The 23,569-nt window shown below is 37.4% G+C and overlaps 1 protein-coding gene across 5 annotated transcripts in view; it reads right to left on the reverse strand.

Annotated features, from left to right (window-relative positions):
- LOC127424425 (FYVE, RhoGEF and PH domain-containing protein 1-like) overlaps nucleotides 1-23,569 on the reverse strand; it is a 79,006-nt gene that overhangs the window by 12,931 nt on the left and 42,506 nt on the right. For 2 of the 5 annotated variants that reach the window (XM_051669634.1, XM_051669636.1), the window contains exons 2-6: nucleotides 13,553-13,765; nucleotides 12,399-12,585; nucleotides 10,825-11,509; nucleotides 9,667-9,905; nucleotides 7,600-7,756 (exon numbers count right to left, since the gene is read on the reverse strand). In XM_051669634.1, coding sequence (XP_051525594.1) covers nucleotides 7,600-7,756; nucleotides 9,667-9,905; nucleotides 10,825-11,509; nucleotides 12,399-12,585; nucleotides 13,553-13,765 — 1,481 coding nt within the window. The other 3 variants (XM_051669635.1, XM_051669637.1, XM_051669638.1) reach the window with 2 other exon arrangements.

The following is a 23,569-nucleotide window of genomic DNA, read 5'->3' on the forward strand; positions in this document are numbered from 1 at the left end:
ACTTGGGGTAAAAGACTTCCTCACTTGGGGTAAAAGGCCCCCAGAGGTTTTATAGTGATATTGTGTAGATATAGGGGCAATAGCTATAGTGCAAAATTTGTCAACTAATGCAAATAATTTTGAAACAGCAAGAAGCTTTTTTTTTTGAGGAACAAATTAAGATAATGCCTATTTAAAACAACAACTTTAGAAAAGTTACCAATTACCAGGTAATTTTAAACACAAAAATCAATGTTAGTCCACTTTGAAAATTTTCATAACTAAAGTGGAGAGGCTTTAGCCCCGTTATACCCTATACATACATATTCTGATATATTAATATCAGAAATATGTCAGATTACATAAGTTACATAAGTTAATTGCATTATGAATCCCTTTTCATGTTGTCTTTGACAATAAGATAAACATACAAAACATGGTTAAGTACTGTCAAGGTAATTCATTGCTAGTGTAACCTTTGCGTGATGGAGCTTATATCATGCCTGATCTTCTTACAGCAGTCTATGATCTCAGGCTTTGGGCCTCCCCCACTCTTAATATTCTTCACACAGTGGCAAACAGAGACATTTGAAGTACAACACCAGGTCTGATTGCATCTCCATTGGTATTTAGCATAACCTACAACACCTCCAAAACATGCCTGCACCCACAGCAATTCGCTCTTTCATCTGATGCACTCGCTGAGCCATGGGAGCGCTCTTGATATTTTTAACATGAACGCTCTTGTTTCAGACTGTGAAGGTGAATTTCGTGGAGCACACCTGGTGGATGAGATTGCTGTATGACTAATACACACTCTGTTGATTCAGTTGATGGGTGTGAATTATGCACGGTTGCACGCAATTAACACTTGTTATAAACCACGAAGGGGGTTTCACACATTTCAGCCGAGAGTGCGATTGTTCACAATACTCACCCTGTCTGACTTTCACTCGATGTTAGTACCAAACGATATCTGTCTCGATATTGTCACGATTACAGTTTTGCAGAGAACTATTGAATTTTATTTTAAGTTTAACTCCTATTGTGTTTTTACACTTCTATATCTAGAGATCCAATCAGATACTAGGGCTCTTCTCTATTCTAGCCATTTTTAGGCATCAAAAGGGCACTCCAGACACAAAAGCTGTTCTAAACAGTGAGCAGGAAAATAATGCTTGTCTTTTAAGATGCCTCATTTTGGCCAACATCTGAGGTAGCATTGCATATTTCTTTTGTAGAGGGTGAGCTCATTGAAAATTGTGATCTAAGATGATGGACCAAGCCGAATTAAATGTTAATTTTAAATATACCTTTGCTATATTATACTATACATTTTTGTATATAATTGGTATCATGACTGTATTATCAAATCCTTGGCCTTGCAACATGCAGTATGATACAACTACAGCACGTTGTATCCCTTACACTGGCAAAAGCAGATGTTATTCCCACCTTGCGTGCCCGCAGTGAGAAGCTTCTCACTTCAGAATCACATTAAAACAGCCTTGTACTGCCATCTCCTTCTGGAGGAGAAGGACACCAGGAAGGTTTAAAATCTGCTTCTGTGCAAATTTATAAATAAAAATATAAAAATGGGCACCTTAAGTTGTAGAGAAACACTGAATACACTTAAATTCACTGTGTCAGTAAAAATCTTTTGTGGTATGAAAAATAGGAGGGAAATAGTCATAAAAATAAAGAGCCGGACACGTAGGCCAGCACCAAAATATGTTAGCAGAAACTCTGTACTGTATATATATAATATACAGTGCCTTGCAAAAGTATTCAGACCCCTGACCAATTTTCTCATATTACCGAATTACAAATGGTGCATTGAAATTTCATTATGTTTGATATTTTATTTTAAAACACTGGAACTCAAAATCAATTATTGTTAGGTGACACTGGTTTTATGTGCTGTGGAAGCTGCCAGGTTACACCGATGAAAGAAATTGCCCTAACGAGGACACAGTTACTTTACCATTGGCATCCACCTGTGAATCATTACAGTTGCAATCACATTTTCTGGATAAAAACCCATTGTTGAAGGATCATTTGTCAGGCTGTGAATCTGAAGGAAAATGAAGACAAAAGAGCATTCCACAGAAGTTAGAGATAAAGTAATAAAAATGAATAGATTAGGGAAAGGATACAAAATAATATCCAAATATTTGGATATCCCAGTGAGCACAGTTGGATCAATAATCAAGAAGTGGAAGCTGCACCACACCACCCAGGCACTACCAAGAAAAGGCTGTCCCTCAAAACTTAGCACTCTAACAAAAAGGAGACTTGTGAAAGAAGCCACAGAGAGGCCAGCAATCACTTTGAAGGAGCTACAGAGTTCTGTGGCTGGGAGTGGAGTAATGGTGCACCAGTCAACCATATCAAGAGCACTGCATAACGCTGGCCTGTATGGGAGGGTGGCAAGAAAGAAGCCGTTACTCAAAAAGTACCATCTGAAAGCATGTCTGGAGTTTGCCAGAAAGCATTTGAGTGACCCAGCTGCGATGTGGGAGAATGTTTTGTGGTAAGATGAGACCAAGATAGATAGTGTGGCACAAACCTAACACTTCCTATGCCTCAAGACACACCATCACTACAATGAAGTATGGTGGTGGCAGCATTATGCTGTGGGGATTCTTCTCATCAGCAGGGACTGGGCATCTTGTTACAATTGAAGTAAGAATGGATGGAGCAAAATATAGGGAAATACTGCAAGAGAACCTGCTTCAGTCTGCTAAAAAACTGAAGCTTGGGAGGAAATTCACCTTTCAGCAGCACAATGATCCCAAGCACAAGGCCAAAGCAACATTGGAGTGTCTCAAGAACAAAAAGAATCTGTGGCACTATTTGAAAATTGCAGTCCACAAGCATCACCCAACCAACCTGAACAACCTGGAGCAAATCTGCCGAGAAGAATGGGCCAAAATCACTTCGTCACTGTGTGCAAAGCTGGTACATATGCACCCCAAAAGACTTAAAGCAGTTATTGCAGCAAAAGGTGGCTCGACCAGATATTAATGTGTGGGGGTTGAATACTTATGCAAGCAAGATATTTCAGTATATATATATATATATATATAAAATACAAAAAAAAAATAAATACAAAAAAAATAAAACATTATATACAGTATACTGTATGTACTGTATATATATATACTGTATATATAGATATTATTCTGCTCAGGTGGCTGAAGGTTCTGCCCCATAGAAATAAGATTTGCTAAGCAAGAACAAAAGTTAGAGAGAACATTGTTTATATTGTGCATGCATGCTGAATGAAACCGAGTAACAATCGCATTATCTAGCTCTGTTAGTCTGACTTTGCCAAAAAAAAAAAAAAAAAAAAGAGTTACACTGGAGTTATGTTTTATGATGCCTGTATGTGATATTTTGAGCTTCAAAGTTTTGGTCACCATCTCTTGCATTGGACCTACAGAGCTGAGATATTCTTCTGAAAATAATTTGTGTTCTGCAGAAGAAAGAAAGTCATACACATCTGAATGGCATAAGAATTTTCATTCTTGGGTGAACTATTCCTTTAAACTGCAGGTAAAAAAAAAAAAAAGTGCACATATTGTCAGACTGAACTGTGCGAATCTGTTGAGGAGAACTATTAGGGGCTGTTCACAAAGGGCATGTTCTTGAGTCCTGCATCTGTCTATTTTGTGCTATTTTTTAATTGTTCTGTAAGAATTCACTAGACAGATGCCTTTCGCTGATTTTACAGTGTTTTGTCCCATGAGTTCTGTGTTTTTAAGACAATGTATTAAGTTAAAGAAGATTAACTAATAAAAATGGTTCTTGAGAGACCCCTATATTCTACTCCATTTCACTGTGCTATGTAAAAAAAAAAATAAAAAAAAAAAGAAGCTAAATGCAGCACAATGAATACAACGCAGATGTCTTAAGCCACATTTTTTTAACTCCTGTCCGAAAATAGCAAGACATGCCACAAACATCATAGAAATTCGTCTAGCACTGGGATTTTCAAAATGGGGCCCAGAGACCTCCAGGAGTCTGCAGATAATAATAATAATAAAAAATAAATAAATAAATAAAGAAAAAAATTATATATATATATTATAATTTTTTTAATTATTTTTAAAGTTGACTTTCTAATTTAAGTTATTAATTAAATATGCTTAATTGTTCATTTTTAACACAACTTCACCAAATTTGACATAACATTTTACTTTACCATTTCATTGTTTTTTTCTAATGGCTGTCGAAAATCATGAGATTAATCTTTATAATTTTATTCTATAAAAGTTGGACTGTCAATTTAATACAAAGTAAACATTTTCCAGAAAATATTTTATTTTAATTGAATGTTTTTTCAAATTAAAAAAGGACAATAAAAGCTGAATTGAAAAAATAAACATTGATTTCAAAAAATTTGCCCACCATAAGCTGTTTATCAAACAAAGAGATAGTCCCGCCCCCAACTCACACCATTGGTCGAGTCAATGTTGTTGCATCTCACTACATTTAAGCAGGCTCGAGTAACCCCGCTGTTGAAAAAAACCTGCACTTAACCCCACAGTAGTAGAACCCCACAGACCAGTCTATCTCATCCCATTCATGGCGAAAACACTTGAAAGGGCAGTTTTCAATCAGATCTCTGCCTATCTCTCACAGAACAAGCTGCTGGATGACAATAAGTCAGGCTTCAAAGGTGGATACTCCACCGAGACTGCCCTGCTGTCTGTCACTGAGTCGCTGAGACAGGTGAAAACTGGATCCAGATCATCCGTCCTGATTCTACTGGACCTTTCTGCAGCCTTTGACATAGTCAACCATCAAATCCTACTCTCCATCCTCTCTACTCTGGGCATCACAAGAACTGTGCATGACTGGTTTAATTCCTATCTCTCAGGTAGGTCCTTCAAGGTAGCCTGGAGAGGTGAGGTGTCCAAGTCACATCAGCTGCTTACTGGGGTACCTCAGGGCTCAGTGCTTGGGCCACTTCTCTTCTCTATATACACAACATCACTGGGACCCATCATTCAGGCACATGGTTTCTCTTACCACTGCTATGCCAATGACACACAGCTATGCTTGTCTTTCCAGCCCAATGACACCATGGTGACTGCTCGAATCTCTGCCTGTCTGGCAGACATCTCAGCCTGGATGAAGGAACACCACCTGTAACTTAACCCAGCCAAGACTGAGCTCCTTGTCTTTCCAGCCAACCCTGCTGTTGAACACAACATCACCATGCAGCTGGGTGCAACTACAGTAACGCCTTTCAAAACAGTCAGAAATCTAGGGGTAACCATCGATAACCAACTAAATTTCACAGACCACATCTCAAAGACAGCACGATCATGTAGATTTACACTCTACAATATCAGGAAAATAAGACCCTTCCTCTCTGAACATGCCACACAACTTCTTGCTCAGTCGCTTGTCATAACTAGACTGGACTACTGTAACGCTCTCATTGCAGGCCTCCCTGCATGCGCAATTAGACCCCTGAAAATGATCCAGAATGCAGCAGCACGTCTGGTCTTTAATGAACCAAAGAGCACATTACACCACTCCTTGTCTCTCTTCACTGGCTGCTGGTTGATGCACATATCAAATTCAAGGCTCTGATGCTGGCATACAGAACAGTCACTGGGTCTGCTCCAGCATACCTAAAATCATTTCTGCAGAGCTACGTTCCCACCAGAAGCCTGCGGTCAGCTAAGGAACATCGCCTTGTTGTACCAACACAAAGAGGCACCAAAACACTTTCCCAGACTTTTGGTTTCCTCTTTTATAAGTCACTTTGGATAATGTAAATGTAAAACAGAGACATTTTCATAGAACCTAAGAAACACAGTTTTTCAGTTTTCAAGAAAATTAACCTATGAACAACTTAGCTGAGATAGAAGAAAGTATTTTAACAATGAAAAAGTTACACACTTTAGCTTTAATTAATTTAGCAAAGACCATGTTTTATTTATAATATCACAAACTATATTTCTCACACAGTACAAATGGGTCTATATATATTAAAATATATAGCTGCATGTATATTTTAGCAAGGGGGTCACATCATCATATTTTGAGGCCCTGGTATCAAAACATTTGAAAACCCCTAGTCTAGCACATATTTACATAGAAAAACAATTGAAAAACAGCGCAGACGGTTGCAAAAATGAGTTTGATGTCAGCAGCCCCTTAGAAGGTAGCAGCCTTAGTACACAAAAACAGCAAGGAAGCTCACTACGTTTTGGAACAGCCTGGATCTGGCTTTCACAACCTATTAAGACCATGATAGAACATACCGGAGATGGCTAAATGCAATGCATTGCCTGTCACAGTCCTGTCACTCTGTCAGTCTGGGTTTTTGTCTGACAGGACCGTGGCATTATTTTCCCATGTCTGTCTTGTGTTTTCGGTCGGTCATGTCTGGAGCATGGTGTCTGGATCCTGACCCTTCTGTCTTGTTCGGTTTTGGTGTCGGGATCCGGACACTCATGTTCCATGTCTTGTCCTGTATTGGCGTGAGTGCATTGCACTTGTCATCTTGGTGGCATGCACTCTATGGCAGTCGGTGGCATAATAATCTATGTCTGTCTCTCACGACCGCGGACGCACGTTGCACTCGCTTTGTGCTGCACGCCCGGGTCGAAAGTTGTCTTCATGTTGTGCTGAGGTTCGGTCATTTCGGCCCTTCTCAATCATGGCCTCCTAATAATCACCATACACTAATTGGCTCTATAACTCTACTCTCTCCTCACCACCATTAGCTGGTGTGTGGTGAGCATACTGGTGCACTATGGCTGCTGTCGCATCATCCAGGTGGATGCTGCACACTGGTGGTGGTTGAGGATTGTCCCCTGTTCACTATGTAAAGCACTTTGAGTGTAGTGTCAGAAAAGCGCTATATAAATGTAACGTTCATTCATTCATTCACTTCGGTCTGAGGTGTCGGGTGTCTGTGTGGCCGAACTCTCGCACAGGCGTCCTGTCTTGTTTTTGTCACCTGTTGCATGCATCGCGTGCCATTTGCCTTGCTCAGGCTTCGTTTAGTGTGAGAATGTGTGGCATTGCTTTGTTTGGCATTGCTACGCATTCTCTCATCTTGTTTGTCGGTTGGCATCATCGGTTGCGCTCGTGACATTCGGGTGTTCTGTCTTGTGAGAGCATGTGGATTTGTTTTGTTTCTGTATCGCCGCGTGTCTCTCTGTCTTACGTCATATCCCGCCTCCTTGTTTGCCCATTATTAGTTTATTAGTCACACCTGCCCTCTCTTGTTAACCTGTTGATTTCTCTCCCTATTTTAGTCTCCTCATGTTTGCTGTCCAGGGCCAGTTCATCTTGTTTCCAGTCTTGTGTGTCTTGTGTGTATTCTAGTCTGTCCTGTTGGTTGGTCTTGTTCCAGTCAGTCCTGTTCCCTGTCCAGTCGGTCTTGTGTGTTTGCCCCGTTTTCCAGTCCAGCCCATTTCTGTTACCCTCTGCCCCAACCTGGACAACTTTTTCCCCTATGGGGTAGTTTATGTTTGTTTCCCCCTTGTGGGAGTTTTGGTTTGTTTTTTATAAATTTTTGTATTTAAATAAATTCCTTGTTTTTTTGAATCTCTGCGCTTGGGTCCCGAGCCTCTCTATTCCTGACATTACCTGGATGTTATGAATGATGGCTTTGAATTGAGAGGAGCGTTGCATCCATGTATTCACCAGCTCCATAGCTCTGTCAAAGTTTTTGACATACTCTCCGTACATCTTCAGGAAAGGGGCCAGCTTCTGCAGGATATCCCCGATGCGGGGGTTCAGATCCCTAAGGGGAGAGGAGCAGAAGTCAAGGTTCTCTCGGCAGTACAAATTTTTGTCGAAACACTGTGAAGGTCACCCTTCCCTTTTCCAAATTCTGCATATTTTAAAACAGTAGGAGAGTTTAGTTTGTGTACAAAATGATCTCTCAATATTTCAATGATTGATTTAACTGCTGTTCAGATACAATTCTAGCTACATCTGTATAAAAAGGACTTTCAATTACTTTTCCATTACTATAGATTTTAAAATATTTAGTAGAGATTGCAGTCAGAAAGAGAAGTTTCTAGTGGGTGAAATATTTTAAAGCTGAGGATAACCAGAAAAATGTATGTATATTCACCATAAAAAATTTCCATGACTTTTCTATGCCTGAAAAAAATCACAATTAAAAACATTCCCTGGTATTTCCAGATTTTCCAAGACCATGAGAACCCTGATATTGACAAAGATATCTATGATGAACTATATTACTTTGAGGCAGAATCGTTTATTGTGATTATTATTCATAATATATGAATCTGTTAAACATTGGAGTCTTAATCTTATTGCTGTTATTGACATTTTAATCAATAAATCACCTGAGGCTGATGCAGATGTCAGACCTTTAACCATGGTAAAAACACTGTACAGTCTTTCGTGTCTTATTATTTTATTTAAATACTAATTAAAATATGTACCATAAGCACATAATATCCTTTTACAGTCCCTTTCTTTCTTTCTTTCTTACTTTCTTTCTTCTCTTTTCTTCTTTTTTTATCCTTCTTTTTTCTCTTTCCTTAATTGTTTCTTTCTTTTTTTCTTTCCTTATTTGTTCTTTCTTTCTTTCCTTCCTTCCTTATTCTCTTTTTCTTTCTAATTTTCTTTCTTTCCTTAATTTTTTCCTTTCTTTCTTTTTTCCTTTTTATTTGTTCTCTTTCTTTCTTTCTTTCTTTCCATCTGTCCTTCCTTACTTCATTTTTTTTCTTTCCTTTTTTCTCTTTTACTTTCATTTTTTCTTTCTTTCTTTAATTTGTATTTGTTCTCTTTCTTTCTTTTTCTTTTCCTTTCTTTTCTTTCCTTCTTTTTCCTTTCTTTCCTTTTTATTTGTTCTCTTTATTTCCTTTTTTCGCTTTCTTTTTTCTTTTCCTTCCTTACTTCCATCCATCCTTCCTTCCTTCATTTTTTCTTTCCTTTTTATTTGTTCTTTCTTTTTTCTCTTTCTTTCTCCTTTCTTTCCTTTTTATTTGTTCTCTTTCTTTTTTCTTTCCTTCCTTCATTTTTTCTCTTTCTTTCTTTCTTTCCTTTTATTGTTTTCTTTCTTTCCTTTTATTACTTTCTTTTTCTTTTCCTTTCTTTTCTTTCCTTCTTTTTCCTTTCTTTCCTTTTTATTTGTTCTCTTTATTTCTTTTTCTCTTTCTTTCTTTTTTCTTTTCCTTCCTTACTTCCATCCATCCTTCCTTCCTTCATTTTTTTCCTTTTTATTTGTTCTCTTTCTTTTTCTCTTTCTTTCTCCTTTCTTTCCTTTTTATTTGTTCTCTTTCTTTTTTCTTTCCTTCCTTCATTTTTTCTCTTTCTTTCTTTCCTTTTATTGTTTTCTTTCTTTCCTTTTATTACTTTCTTTTTTCTTTCTTTTTTTCTCTTTCTTCTCTTTTCTTCTTTTTTCTTTCTTTTCTTCCTTTTTATTTGTTCTCTTTTTTCTTTTTCCTTTTTTCTCTTTCTTTCTTTTTTCTTTCTTCTCTTTTCTATACTTATTTTTTCTCTCTCCTTAATTTTTTTCTTTCATTTGTTTTTTTCTTTTTTTATCTTTTTTCTGTTATGTTTTTCTCTTTCTTTTCACTTTCTTTTCTCATTCTTCATTTTCTTCTTTCTTTTATCTTTTTATTTCTGTTCACTTCTTTTTCTCTTTCTTTCTTTCTCTCTTTCTTTCTGTCTTACCACTCCTCCATGCGTTTCTCCAGAGCAGGCAGCAGGAACTGCTGGTGGAAGCAGTATATGGAGCAGATGTTGGAGAAGATGCCCATGACCACCTCACAGGGGAAAAAGTTGCGGGTTCGAGCCTCCTCCATCAGCTGAGCGCAGAACACCTGATCCAGGAGGTGCAGTCTGGACACGTAAGCCTTTTCTGTATGCAGCAGCTCATTAGCAATGTTAAACACTCGCTGCTGGACTGAAAGCTGGAAAATAAGACAACACTTGCTGAACACACCTGCAACAACAAGTTGTGTAGAATAAGGTGCATCTAATTCTGAAGGTTAACATATGTCAAGGAGCAGATATGAGGGCATAATTCATATACTGAATATTTATTGCAAGTGCTGAGCCTAATTTTATGTCACTGTCTACTTAAACCATCTAATAAAAAGTTAAATAATTAAAATACGTCTTAAAACAATTAAGTGCTAAATGATTTTTTGTTTATAGTTTGCTGGGTCTTATTTATCTACCTAAACTACTGATACATCAGTGGTCTTGGACTTTAAACTGACACCTATTGGTGTGGAAGCAGCATTAAGCAAATGCAGGCATTTTCAATTACAGATGCCACTGCAGAAATACCCTCGTTGCAAACATATCACCCATGATTAATTTATTCTGCAACCAAAAGTGTTTGATAATAGAGGAGTTACTGGGAAGTGAGTACTATTTGGCTGGTCATGTGATCTGCACATTGCGACCACCGTTATGAAGAATAGTTTTTTTCTATGACACTAATATGACAGTGTCTAATATATCATGTGTCTGTAAAGTCTGTCAAAAATGCTACACTGCAGAAAATTAAATTCTTATTCTTGTTTTTCAGTAAAAGCATCTACCTTCCTTAAAACACAATAAATATACTTGAAAAATAATTTTTTTTATGAGATAAGAAGTCTTGTTTTCAACTAAATTTAGTGGGCTTTATGCTTAAAACCAGAAAAAAAAAAACACTATTTGCCAGTGGGGTAAGAAAACTACATTTGTAAGACTACAGTAAGAAATTACAGTGCACTAATTTCCTCGCAGGTTTTAAGGAAGGGTTTAATTTACTCACATGCATTTTTGCCAACTTTTGAAAAACTGCAAATATGTCATGCAGGTTTGCTCAATACTCACCTCAGTGGAGTCTTGTCTCTCAACTTTAGGGAGAGGTTGTAGAGCCATCGGATTCATTTCACTTTCATCCCCGCTGCCTTCCTCCATATCACTGTCCCCCTCTGAGTCTCTGCCACCCTCTACACCGCTGGCCCCCTCTCCTTCAGGCCCCTCAGCATAGCCGCAAGAGAGGCCGGGCCCCGGACTGCATGGGCAAATGTCCCTCTCATGACCGATTCGGTCCTCATCCCCAACAAAGCACAGCTCCTCACTGTGCGAGGGCGAACTGATGCTGTCAATACCACTATCCCTATTGGCCAGCTTCCCATCCATCTGGGATGGTGGGAGGGACAAGCGGTCAGAGGGGATTTCTGATTGGTTGGCCATAAGGTCCCTCATTTCCATAGTGTCCAACAGTTTATCACAGGCGCCATAGCCTGATTCCATAGAGAGACGCTTCTCTGAGCAAGACGCTCCGAGTTCGCTGTTGTCTTCCTCGGTTTCGTACACCTCTGTTTTGTCCTTTTCTTCTTTCTCTACCTCTGCTTCTGCCAGCGGCGCCTCTAGTGGAGCTTCAAGGGATGTGCAAGGTAAGATGAACTCGGAGGGTGGGGGGCTAACTGCCCCAGCAGCTGCCTGCGTTTCGGGGACTCGTGGGGTGCACATCACTCCCCCGGTGATATCTGGCACCACAATGATCTGCTCCCTGAAAATAAGCGCAAAAATCCTTAATTTATTTTACCCATAGCAACTTTTCTAAAAATATATATGGGTCACTCTGTCTATGCTGTTTTGAAGTCCCCATCATGTGTCTTAAATTTATTAAATAAAATACTAAATACAGTTTTTAAAGGTGGAAACCATATATGTATGTCACAATCAAGTGAACTGTGATTAATTCAATACTTTTGTTATCATTTGTATAACAAACCAAGTCATGTCCCCAGGTACTACGCACAAACTTTTTGAAGAAAAAAAACAAAAAACAACTGGTCAGTTTATCAAGATATATTCCAGGTGTTTCTTTATTTTTTCCTGTGCCTTATCAAAATGTTTCAAACTAAACATGTTTTCTTGGGAACACTGTTTTACATGGCAATCAATGTATGGGTGTTTCTTCTACTTTGGCACTTTCATGTCCCAGGAGTTGATTATTATTAAAACAGATTTAAACCTTTTTTTTTTTTCTCATTAAAACTGAATTGGAAACTTTTACCAGGCCTTTATCATTTATTTTTAGAACTTTTTTTAAATGCCTTTTATGTTTTAGCCTTGTCCCATACCCAGACTTTCAATATTCAACTATGAAAATCCATAATAATAAAAAAATAAAAATTATTACATGTCTAAAACTACGATAATCTAAACAAAGAGTAAAAAAAAACAATGAAATGATGGCCAATATACAGTAAATTAAATGTAACATGAATAGAAATCTATAAGTTTCTGTTTACCTGTGATCAGCAAACAAACAGCGATATAATTACCAGAGAACTGCAAATCAGATGCAATTGTAGCTATGAATAATTAAAATGTACCGTAATCTAAAAACCGGTTCCAGTAACAATCACTCGGCTGCTTGTTTTCTCTCTTACCTCTCAAACTTCTCGATGAGCGAGAGGACACAAGTTGGGGAGGAGCTTCCCTCTGCTCTTGGTAAAGTGCCACGTGATTGGCGAGGGTCAGCGGGGAGTGGACGGCAGGGTGGTGGGGGGAGGGGTTTGTCTGGGGGGTGTGACCGTCGAGAGCTCTGCTGCTGTAGATGAGGTGGTTTCGGGGGCACTGCGCGAGACAAAATCAATACGGAAATCAATAGAGTTAGACTAGAGTATGATCACATGAATGCAACACAGAGACGCATGGCTGTTAAATGGAACAACTGGCTACAATAACAAGTGTTTTTATTAGATTAGATTAGATTACATCATACTTGCATATCTTATGTTATCAATAAATATCTATGAGATCACACAGAATACAGGAAACATTAAAATAACTGTGACTTGCATATATTTATATATACACAAAATACTAACAGTTGGCAACAAAAAATGGGCGTTAAATGGATAGTTTATCCAAAAAAGACAAATATCATAATTTACTCGGGGCAATCAATTTATATAATGTTTTCTTTCTTTCTTTCTTTCTTTTTTCTCTTTCTTCTCTTTTCTATCCTTAATTTTTCTCTCTCCTTAATTTTTTCTTTCTTTTCTTATTTCCTTCTTTTTTAACTTTTCTCTTTATTTTTTCTCTCTTTATTTTCTTTTCTTTTGTCTCTTTCATTCATTTTTTCTTTTTTATCTTTTTTTTTCTTCTTTTTTTCTTACCTTCTTTTTTCTCTTTCTGTCTTTCTTTTCATTTTTCTTCTTTTCTCTTTCATTCATTTTTCTTCTTTCATACTTTCCAACTTTTTCTTGTTCTTTCTTTTCTCTTTATTTCTTTTCTTTCTTTCTTTTCTATTTATTTCTTTTCTCTCATTCTGTTTTGTTTTTTCTCTTTCTATACCCATAGGAATCAGAATCTAATTTTCTGTATGAATACCCAAACCGGTTGACAGCCCCTGGTCACTATGTGATTTAAATGTATGGAAAAGAGCAGCTTGGACATTCTTCAACATATATTATTTTGTGTTGCACAGATGAAAGATGGATTTGCAACAAGTAAATGATGAGAATTATCATCATTTATATCAATTATCACAGAATTATAATTTTTGGGTGGACTATCCTTTTAAATATACAGAACAAACCTTGAGGCTTTGGCCCAGGTAAAGGTGGGCGTGTTTTGGGAGGTGGAGGCGGGACATCTTGCGGTCCGTTCTCAATTGTGCCATTGCAGTGCTGTGATTCCAGGGGTCCAGGGTCAGAGCAGAGGCGCTGTGGGGTCTCGTGGGATCCGAGACAGGGGCCTGAGTCAAATGACAGACTCTCGGTTAGAAGCTGCGGACTGGATGCAGAAAGGCCTGACAGAAAGAGAGAGTGCACACTTGCTTTGATTTAGAGGATTTGAATTAAAAGTATGATAACATCTTTTGGGAATAAACCATGCCTAAGAATGGTTCTTAGACAACTTTATTCCAAATTTGAAGTCTTGTAATTGGTTTCATTTGAGCTGAATGGCTTGGTCAAAATGATGCTAATCTGAATCTGTGTTTTGTGAATTAAATTCAGATTCGGATTCAGATTCAAATTCAGTTAATATTCATGACTCTCTCTTTCATAGGGCTTTGCAATGAAACTGCAGTGCATGTGTACACCATTATCATTTTGTTTTAGTTTGAAACAAGGTTCATCATTGGTAGCATGATCATCTCCGACAGCAAACTCTTTTAGAATCAACAAGAGACGCAGAGTACAAGACAGGCAAATTCAATTCAGCCTAATTTAATGGAGCCGGCTGGGCGTAATGGATTACAGCTCTGGTGAGTGATATGTCTGAAAGCCCAGAAAGCATAAATGTATAACAAGTTTTCACATAAATCACAGCTGAGTCAATAAACTATGTGTCCAGATCCAGTGATCGCTGCAAAGTATATACTCGTGTTCATCTTGACCTTAAATTACACATTGGCTTGTGCTGACAATCTTAACATGGCATCAAACCGTGAATTCTGGGTAAATCTGGAGAGCAGTAGAGTGCTTGGCCCCCGTGTTGGGCTGCTGTGTATTAAGTAGGTCAGTGTGTTAAAGTGCCAGTCTTTACTGTTTATAATTCCTGTTCAGCTCAATAAATGTAACATATCATAGATTGGATCTAGTGACATAACAAAATTCAGGCCAGAAAAATCCTGCCTGTTCGGAAAGAGGCCAGCGTAAATATGATTTGAATATACAATACGGCTTTGATAGCGAAATGAACAAGGCAGGGCTCAATAATAAGGATAACCCACTGACCCGGGGGCCAGTGTGAGAGTCAGGTCAGTTGATGAGCTGTCGCTTGCCCTATCAGGCCAGTGCTGTGTTGTTTGTTAATCATATGAGGTTTTTATGCCTTTTTTAAATGTAAAAATGTTTTTTTCCCTGCTGGTTTAAACTTTTAAACTTACATTTCCATCACCTTTCCATCCCATGGTGTTTCAACAGTAACCGTAGTTAAACTATGGCATTTGTAGTAAAACCATAGTAGCCTTGAAATTTACCACGGTTTTACTACAGTAACTATAATTCAACTGACATTTGTAGTAAAGCCAAAGTAATAATTAGGGCTGGGGTAAAAAATCGATTCTGTTACAAATCACGATTCTTGACTCAAACGATTTTAAAATCGTCTCCCTGATAAAAAAATTAATTTTTTACTTAAGAAATAAAAAATATGTTTTTATCTTAATGCTACAATGATTAATAGATTAATACAGGAGCCTATATTTGTGCCACACTAACAGGCTTTCTCTCTGAGAAGTTTTGTCTCTTTAATTCTTTAAATTTAGTTCTTTAATGCACCGCTGCTACAGCCATCAAAGTGCCGTTTGTTCATTGTGGGTCGTCAAAATCCTCTGCAGCCTGTGACCAATGTTCCTGTTATTATGCATCTAAATGTCTATTTGAGAGGTGTTGTGAAGAGTCAGGAGTCATTCTGCAGATTCTGTCTGACACTGCTTTAATAAATAGCTGAGCCGTAAAACGGCTTATCAAACAGTTGGATGCCGTAAACTACATGTCGTGCCACCGCATATAATCTAACAGCCAAGGTTTTCATATGCAGCGTCGACAAGAAAAGCCGCTAGACACAAAGACGCATGCTTAAAAAAAAACTCACCTGATTATATTTTGAAGAAAAGACAAAAGAAATGCCGGCGATCCGCGTGTCTGATTTGCTTTTTTGTTCAGAAGTTCATTTACGCTTTGGTGCCAATACGCGCAATGCGATCGTGTCTTACGGAACACGAGCAAATGGTGAGTTCTCACTTTTTTCCCTCTGTTCTTCAATAGACAAGTCAGAAAAAGGACTTAAAGTTTTTTAATGTTTTATGAAATAATCGTAATACATATCAAATCGGCTAGGAAATATCATTGTAATATAGAATCGGTAGGTTTGTGGCAATTCCCAGCCCTAGTAATAATAAAGGAAAACTAAAACTATGGTAATAAAAATCATAATCATTCTGCCAGACATGTTTGGTTATTAATATTTACCATGGTTTTTACAAAAAATAGTTCCTATAGTTATGGTCACTGCAATTTTTATTCGAGTAAAACCATAGTTAATTTTCGCATGGGTATGTTTTGTGCTGGATTTTTTTTTGTTGTTTTTTTTTTTTTTTTTTACTTGTACCACAAATTAACCATGGTGTTACTGTAGTTTTTCCCCGGTATTATTACTATTGTTTTACAGCAAATATCATGGTAAAAGTATGGTTACTGTAGTAAAACCATGGTAAATTTTGTGGTAACTACTGTTTTTACTACAAATATTATAGTTCAACTAAGGTTAAGTTAAACAATGGTTAAATTTCATAAGAGATGGATAAAGCTGTTGTGAGGGAACACAAAAATCATTGTAAGGGAACACAAACTATTGGAAGGGAATGCAAAACCTTTCATCAGGAAATGTAAACTATTGCAAGGGAATACAAAACTTTGTCAGGAAATGTAAACTATTACAAAAGAATGCAACTTATTGTGAGGAAATGCAAACTATTGCGTTACTTTTTTAGAAAATAAATTGGCTCCCTGTCCTCTGAATATCTCTGTAATATATATCAATAGTCTTGACTTCTTAAGTACTATTAAAAATGGGTTAAAAATAACAAATCATTTAGTAATATTTTGCATTATATGCTACTGTTTTCCAGCAAGTGAATATAGCCATCATAGAATTACATTGCATAATTTCTTGAAGTGGCACAGCCAGGTCAGATGGTGGGCAGACCGGCCGTTTAGATGACGTTGCCATTTTTTAAAAAAAGCTTGTCTGTCCCCCCTCCAAAGAGCTAATTGGTTCCATATGGTGACACTCATACCAACTAGAGCAGGCAAGGGCTGAAATGACTTCCACATGTTGTACCAAAATTACTTAAAGGTGAAAAAAGGCTTGCGAGGAAGAAACCAAAGTTATCCTGACCGCAGATTTGGATTTACTGCGCATGTTGTTTTTCCCATGTGCTCTGGAATTCCTGTACAGGAAGGGAAGGGAATGTGTGCTTTGACCTACAAGCCCATTTGAGGTGGGGCAAATTAAATAGGTATTAGAAGAGCTGGCCTTTCAAAAGCATGTCAACCTGAAGAGCACGTAAAGATGATAGATGCCTTTCAAATGTTCTTTAAATCAATTGTCCTCAAATAGCAGAACAATGCTATTCTATGTGGTTGCTAAGGTTTTATAGGTGGTAGATAGGGAGTTGCTATGCAGCTACGTAGTGGCCCAAGTCAAAAGAGCGTCTACAATACTTTCGCCCCTAGATATGGCTCAGGTCCATCCTTCAGTGTAAATCTATGGGATTTTTCTGCCCGTTTTATCATCTGCCAGGCAAAAATCATTAATCTAATCCTAAATTTATACTCCAAAAGGCTCTAATACATTTTTCCACATGGTCTTTGTGACAGACTTATTTTCTATAGTCAACAAATAGCAGACAGTAAAAAAACAATCTTTCCAAGTCAACTGAGGCACCAAAACAACTAAAAGCATGTTCAAACTTCAGTTTGAATGCCATCAAAAGTAATTCACTATGGAAATATGCCACACACAGGCATCTTATCTTTTCATAAGTTTACTCCTAACTGACTGCAATTTTCATGCTCCATTTCTCCTAGAGACAGAAAGTGCAGACGGGGCTTTTGGGGTCATAAAGATAACGCAGAGACAGCTACAACTAGAGTAAAAATATGCTGTACTGCTCTTCTATTCAAAGATTTACACCATTCTTAAAGGAATATTCCAAGTTCAATACAAGTTAAGTTCAATTGACAGCATTGGTTGCATAATACTGATTACCACAAAAATTTAAAATAAAAATCTGTATTCCAGTGAGGCATTCACAATGGAAGTGAATGAGGCCAATTTTTGAATGTTAAAATACTCACTGTTTTAAAAGTATAGCCACAAGACATAAACAATATGCATGTAAACATGATTTTAGTGTGATAAAATCACATTTTCCTGTAAAAAGTTATGACCATGACGATGTAATGTCAACAAACCCTAAAACGACTGTAAAAATGACAATTTAAACAAATTTACAGCTCAAATAATACATGAGTTTTAACAGAAGAATTCATGCAAGTGCTTTTATAAAATTATAAGCTTCACATTTCTGCCTTTAAACCCACCAAAAATTGGCCCCATTCACTTCCATTGTAACTGCCTCACTGTAACCTCGACTTTTGCTTTTTTCTCAAAGAAAACGAGTGACGAGTCAAAATAAAATTTTGTGGTAATCAACATTATGCCACAAAAGCTGTCGATTGAGCTTAACTTGTATTGAAACCTGAATATTCCTTTAAGATGAATCCATGCAGTTTATTAAAGGAACAGTCTGCCTAAAATTAAAATTCTGTTTACTCACTCTCAATGTCGTTCCAAACCCATATGACTTCATTTCTTATGTTGAACACAAAAGGAGATTTTAAGCAGAATGTTGATGCTGATCTTTTACATACATTGAAGTATGTAAGTTTGGGGTGGTGAATGAGGGGTGCGCAATTAGCACAGCAACCGCATCATTGCCGCTGCTGAGACTGCCCGACTGGAACCCCACTGTGTGTGGGGTGACTTCTGATTTGGCGCCTCCCACTACAAACTGCCCTGGTAGTCCATATTACTTGCACACTATGTTCCATATATAACTGTACATACCCCTACCTTGCACATACATTACCACTTGCACACGTACATACACCATTCTCTTATATGTCCTATCATTTGTATGTCTATTTATACTCTTACCTTGTCTTATATTCTGTCTCACTGTAATGTTCTGAGTGCACTTGTTCTCCTATCACCAAAAAAAAAAAAAAAAAAAATTCCCTGTGTACATGAGAACACTTGGCAATAAAGCTCATTCTGATTCTGATTTACAGTATTGTACTGTATGAGTCATTTGGACTCATTTTAATGGTCCACAGTAAATGTATGCAAGTATTTAGTAATATGTTAATCAGCAATTAGTGAGCCAGGGCAGTTATACTTGCACAATAAGACCTGAATAAAGAACACAACCAGCTAAAAGCAAAGGAAGTGTTCTCCAAAATCAAACTTTTAAGGAAGAGAAAGCGCACACCCTGTGCATGGGCAAACAGGATATACCCTGCACCTGCATTGTAAGGAAGTCACTATTAAGGATATTCACACATTTCAAATTCTGCTCTTAAATGCTGCCAAGAGGCCTATAAAAAATGAGCTGTGCTACAGTGAAGAAAGATCAAGGAGGTACTGCTGGGTAGCACTGAGGCACAGAAATCTCCATCCTATGGGTATGGTCTCTCTCTCTCTCAGGATATCAGTTACATCTTCATGATTCAGATTGATAGCTACACTAAGCAACAAAAACTCTTCTTCAATGATGTTCACAGGCAGCTTTGCATTCCACTCAGGTGAAAAAAACAAAGATAAATGCTCAACATTTGAAACAGTAACAATATGGATTCCTGCTCAGTCATTCGTCAACTGCTTGGTACACTTATTAAATAAAATCTACTCCCAATTAAGGACACTAGGCCTAAAGACTTGTGAAAGACCAGGCCGATTAATATTCAGCTGATATTTGACCATTTTGAGATATTAACGCTGGCTGACAACTGATCCTGCTCACCCTTGTGTCAGTTCCAAACTGTATCGACAGCGTTGTCAGTGATCAATGCACTTTTTTATGTTTTCTAAAATAATAATTGTGTGCGTGTGTGTGTGTGTGTGTGTGTGAAAATTGTGCACAGTAAGTATTTAATGTAATTTCTGCATTTTTTGTTTGTGTCTCATTTGCCATCACTAAATTTGTATTATACTTAAAGAATTATGTAGAGTTGATAATAGAAAACCCTGACAGGGTAATCAGGAGCCCACTTTCCCTTATCACTCATATTACACAGCAACATGCCAAATATATAAATACATGAACATGAAATATTGATTTGAGTCACAAACATTATGTAGGAAAACGAGACAACATCAATTATGCAGTTTAGCTGTCATTATAAAAAATATTTGACCACAGATTGTCCCTTTTAAAGCCAATATTGGGCAACTATGACCAATATAAAAGATCCATTTCTAAATACTTAAGCCGAAATCTAAGAGAACTGAAAATATTGCATCTAAATAAGATACCATAATGGTCTTTCAAAGGTCTGAGCTTTCAATATGTATGTTTTGTTTTTCTAAGCCTATGGTTCGAGGTGTGACATTCTGTTGGATGGGCTCTATAGATTAGGGCTTCCTTGTGTTACAATAACATGCCCAATTAGAATACCCTGCGCTCTGTCAGTCACCTTGAGATCAATAAGCCATCAATAAGCCACAGCATCACTTTGCTGACTCATCCATCTTATTTGACTTCCCATGAATATTTTATGAACTTACTGACAAAGAATGAGAATTAGCACCTCAGAAAAGCCAGATGACAGTTTTTGTACCAAATGTTATTCTCATCCTAACCAAAACATCAGACCGCATACCGACCGACCGCCCACAGTTGCTAAACTGAGCATCTGATGCACATTTCACAAAATGCCAAGTGCTGGCTGAAATCGCAAGTTACAATCTGATTGGCTAGCTTTACTTAACTTCTAAACTTTTGTTTTGTCTAAAACAGTTGTTTTAAAAGGTACTGTGTTGATACAATAAGCTAAAAATGCTAAACAATTACAGTCGAAGTCAGAAGTTTACATACACTTAGGTTGAAATCATTAAAACACATTTTTTAACCACTCCACAGATTTAATATTAGCAAACTATAGTTTTGGCAAGTCGTTTAGGACACCTACTTTGTGCACGAAATTTTTCTAGCAATTGTTTACAGACAGATTGTTTCACTTTTAATTGACTATATCACAATTCCAGTGGGACAGAAGTTTACATACACTAAGTTAACTGTGCCTTTAATCAGCTTGGAAAATTCCAGAAAATGATGTCAAGCCTTTAGACAATTAGCTTCTGATAGGAGGTGTACTGAATTGGAGGTGTGCTTGTAGATGTATTTTAAGGCCTACCTTCAAACTCAGTGCCTCTTTGCTTGACATCATGGAAAAATCAAAAGAAATCAGCCAAGACATCAGAAAAAACATTGTGGACCTCCACAAGTCTGGTTCATCCTTGGGAGCAATTTCCAAATGCCTGAAGGTATCATATTCATCTATACAAAAAATAGTACGCAAGTATAAACACCATGGGACCACGCAGCCATCATACCGCTCAAGAAGGAGCTATATCTACAGTAAAACGAGTCATATATCGACATAACCTGAAAGGCTGCTCAGCAAGGAAGAAGCCAATGCTCCAAAACCGCCATAACCATCGTAATGTTTAGAGGAAAAAGGGTGAGGCTTGCAAGCTGAAGAACACCATCCCAAATGTGAAGCATGGGGGTGGCAGCATCATGTTGTGGGACTGCAGAAGGGACTTGTGCACTTCACAAAACAGATGGCATCATAAGGAAGGAAAATTATGTAGATATATTGAAGCAACATCTCAAGACATCAGCCATGAAGAAAGCTTGGTCGCAAATGGGTCTTCCAAATGGACAGTGACCCCAAGCATACCTTCAAAGTTGTGGCACAATGGCTTAAGGACAACAAAGTCAAGGTATTGGAGTGGCCATCACAAAGCCCTGACCTCAATCTGATAGAACATTTGTGGGCTGAATTGAAAAAGCATGTGTGAGCAAGGAGGCCTACAAACACCAGTTCTGTCTGGAGGAATGGGCTAAAACTCCAGCAACTTATTGTGAGAAGCCTGTGGAAGGCTACCCAAAACATTTGACCCAAGTTAAATAATTTAAAGTCAATGCTACCAAATACTAACAAAGTGTGTGTAAACCTCTGACCCACTGGGAATGTGATGAAAGAAAGAAAAGCTGAAATAAATCATTCTCTCTACTATTATTCTGACATTTCACATTCTTAAAATAAAATAGTGATCCTAACTGACCTAAGACAGAGAATGTTTTCTATGATTAAATGTCAGGAATTGTGAAAAGCTGAGTTTAAATGTATTTGGCTAAGCTGTGTGTAAACTTCTGACTTCAACTGTATTTGTGGTTTGACAGCTTGAATGAAACATATTCAAGGCTACATTCAGAGAAATTGCATAATAAATGTCTCCATTTCGAATCGTTCAGTTTGCACAGTTACACCAGTTTCATACGCTAACCTGCAAACTCGACCATGTCACTTAGTTAATTCTTGAAGAACTAAAAAACCTTTGTAACTTTTGTGTGATTGGTGACTAGATTCACAACTTTGGACTGCATCCTGTGTGTGATACCTTTGCCTTGTCCTACCCACGACTGGCATCACCCCCTTGTGGTCTCCCAAAGCTATTACGCCAGACTACATTAAATGGAAGGGCAACAGTGAATTGGAAAGCAAAAAATTAGGCTTCATATATAAATGTCGGCTAATATTAATAGGCTATCGATGCCTCAAAAACGTATAGAGAAAATAACGTACTGAACAATAACTGATGTATCAAAATGTTATGACATTCCTACATCCTACCCTAAACCCTGAACCTAACCGATAGTGTCATAAAAAGCAAAGTTGACATGTGCATCTGCTTTTTCAGCTCACTTGATTTTAGTACTCGTACCCCAGTCCTTTGTGCAATGCTCTTATCAGTTGAGCTACTGCACAATTTTATCACGCTCGAACAAGCTTGTAAATATAGTTGATTATGTAATGCAAACGTTAAAATGCATTGTGTTACAAGTCATGCACTAGAGTAAAAGTGTTTTGAAGTCATAAAATAGCATTGTGTAAGGTACAGGCCAAAAAAGTAAGCGTTCATGAACTGATAATGTGCCATTTTACATGTGATTTGTGTGAAAGTGAATAAAAGTCATTGTTCAAGCACCTCTAGTGTTTATTTCACCAGGAAAGTGTAGTGATATATACAACAAGACACAACAAAATAAATAATTTTGAAAAACTGTAGATATAGCAACGTGATTCAATGAGACCAGGTTGAGATTTGCCAATTTTTGCCATGTTGGTGACATTAAAGAGTATAGTTTGAGGCACTTAATAGCAAGTAAACTACAAATCCATTAGCTAAATTGATTTCTGAATGGTGTCTGTGAAATAATCAAAACTCGTTACTTTTTTCGACAGACAGAAATTCTGATCACAAAGTCTATACATTTTTTGCCATTTTTGTTTGGTAATTTGTGTAAAACCGTTCACGGATACTTCCACGCAGTTTTTTAATTCCAATTTTTCAACTGTTGTTTATTATTGCAGAATAATCTATTTCAGAAAACCCTACTTCTAAATGGCACGTACATTAAAACACATTGGGCCTCATTCATGAAACTTTCGTAAATATATGAGTAAATTTGGATTCATTTGCACGTAAAATGGACCTTCCCAAAAATTTTCCGCCGGATTCACAAACACTTCGTACTCCCCAGATTTGCTAGTAAAACGTATGTTAGTGAATTCCAAACATTTGTAAATAGGGTGCATGTGCACGTTCTTTCACAATTTTCATAATCCACGCCCATGAAAACGCCATATAAAGAAGGCACCAGACTTGCTAGTAAATGCTTTTAACATCTATGCGGAACGGTAATGAAATCGTTTTTTTTAATCAAGTGCATTCACATCGTAAAATTGTT

This window comes from Myxocyprinus asiaticus, chromosome 33 (assembly GCF_019703515.2).
Source record: "Myxocyprinus asiaticus isolate MX2 ecotype Aquarium Trade chromosome 33, UBuf_Myxa_2, whole genome shotgun sequence".
Taxonomy (NCBI): Eukaryota; Metazoa; Chordata; class Actinopteri; order Cypriniformes; family Catostomidae; genus Myxocyprinus; species Myxocyprinus asiaticus.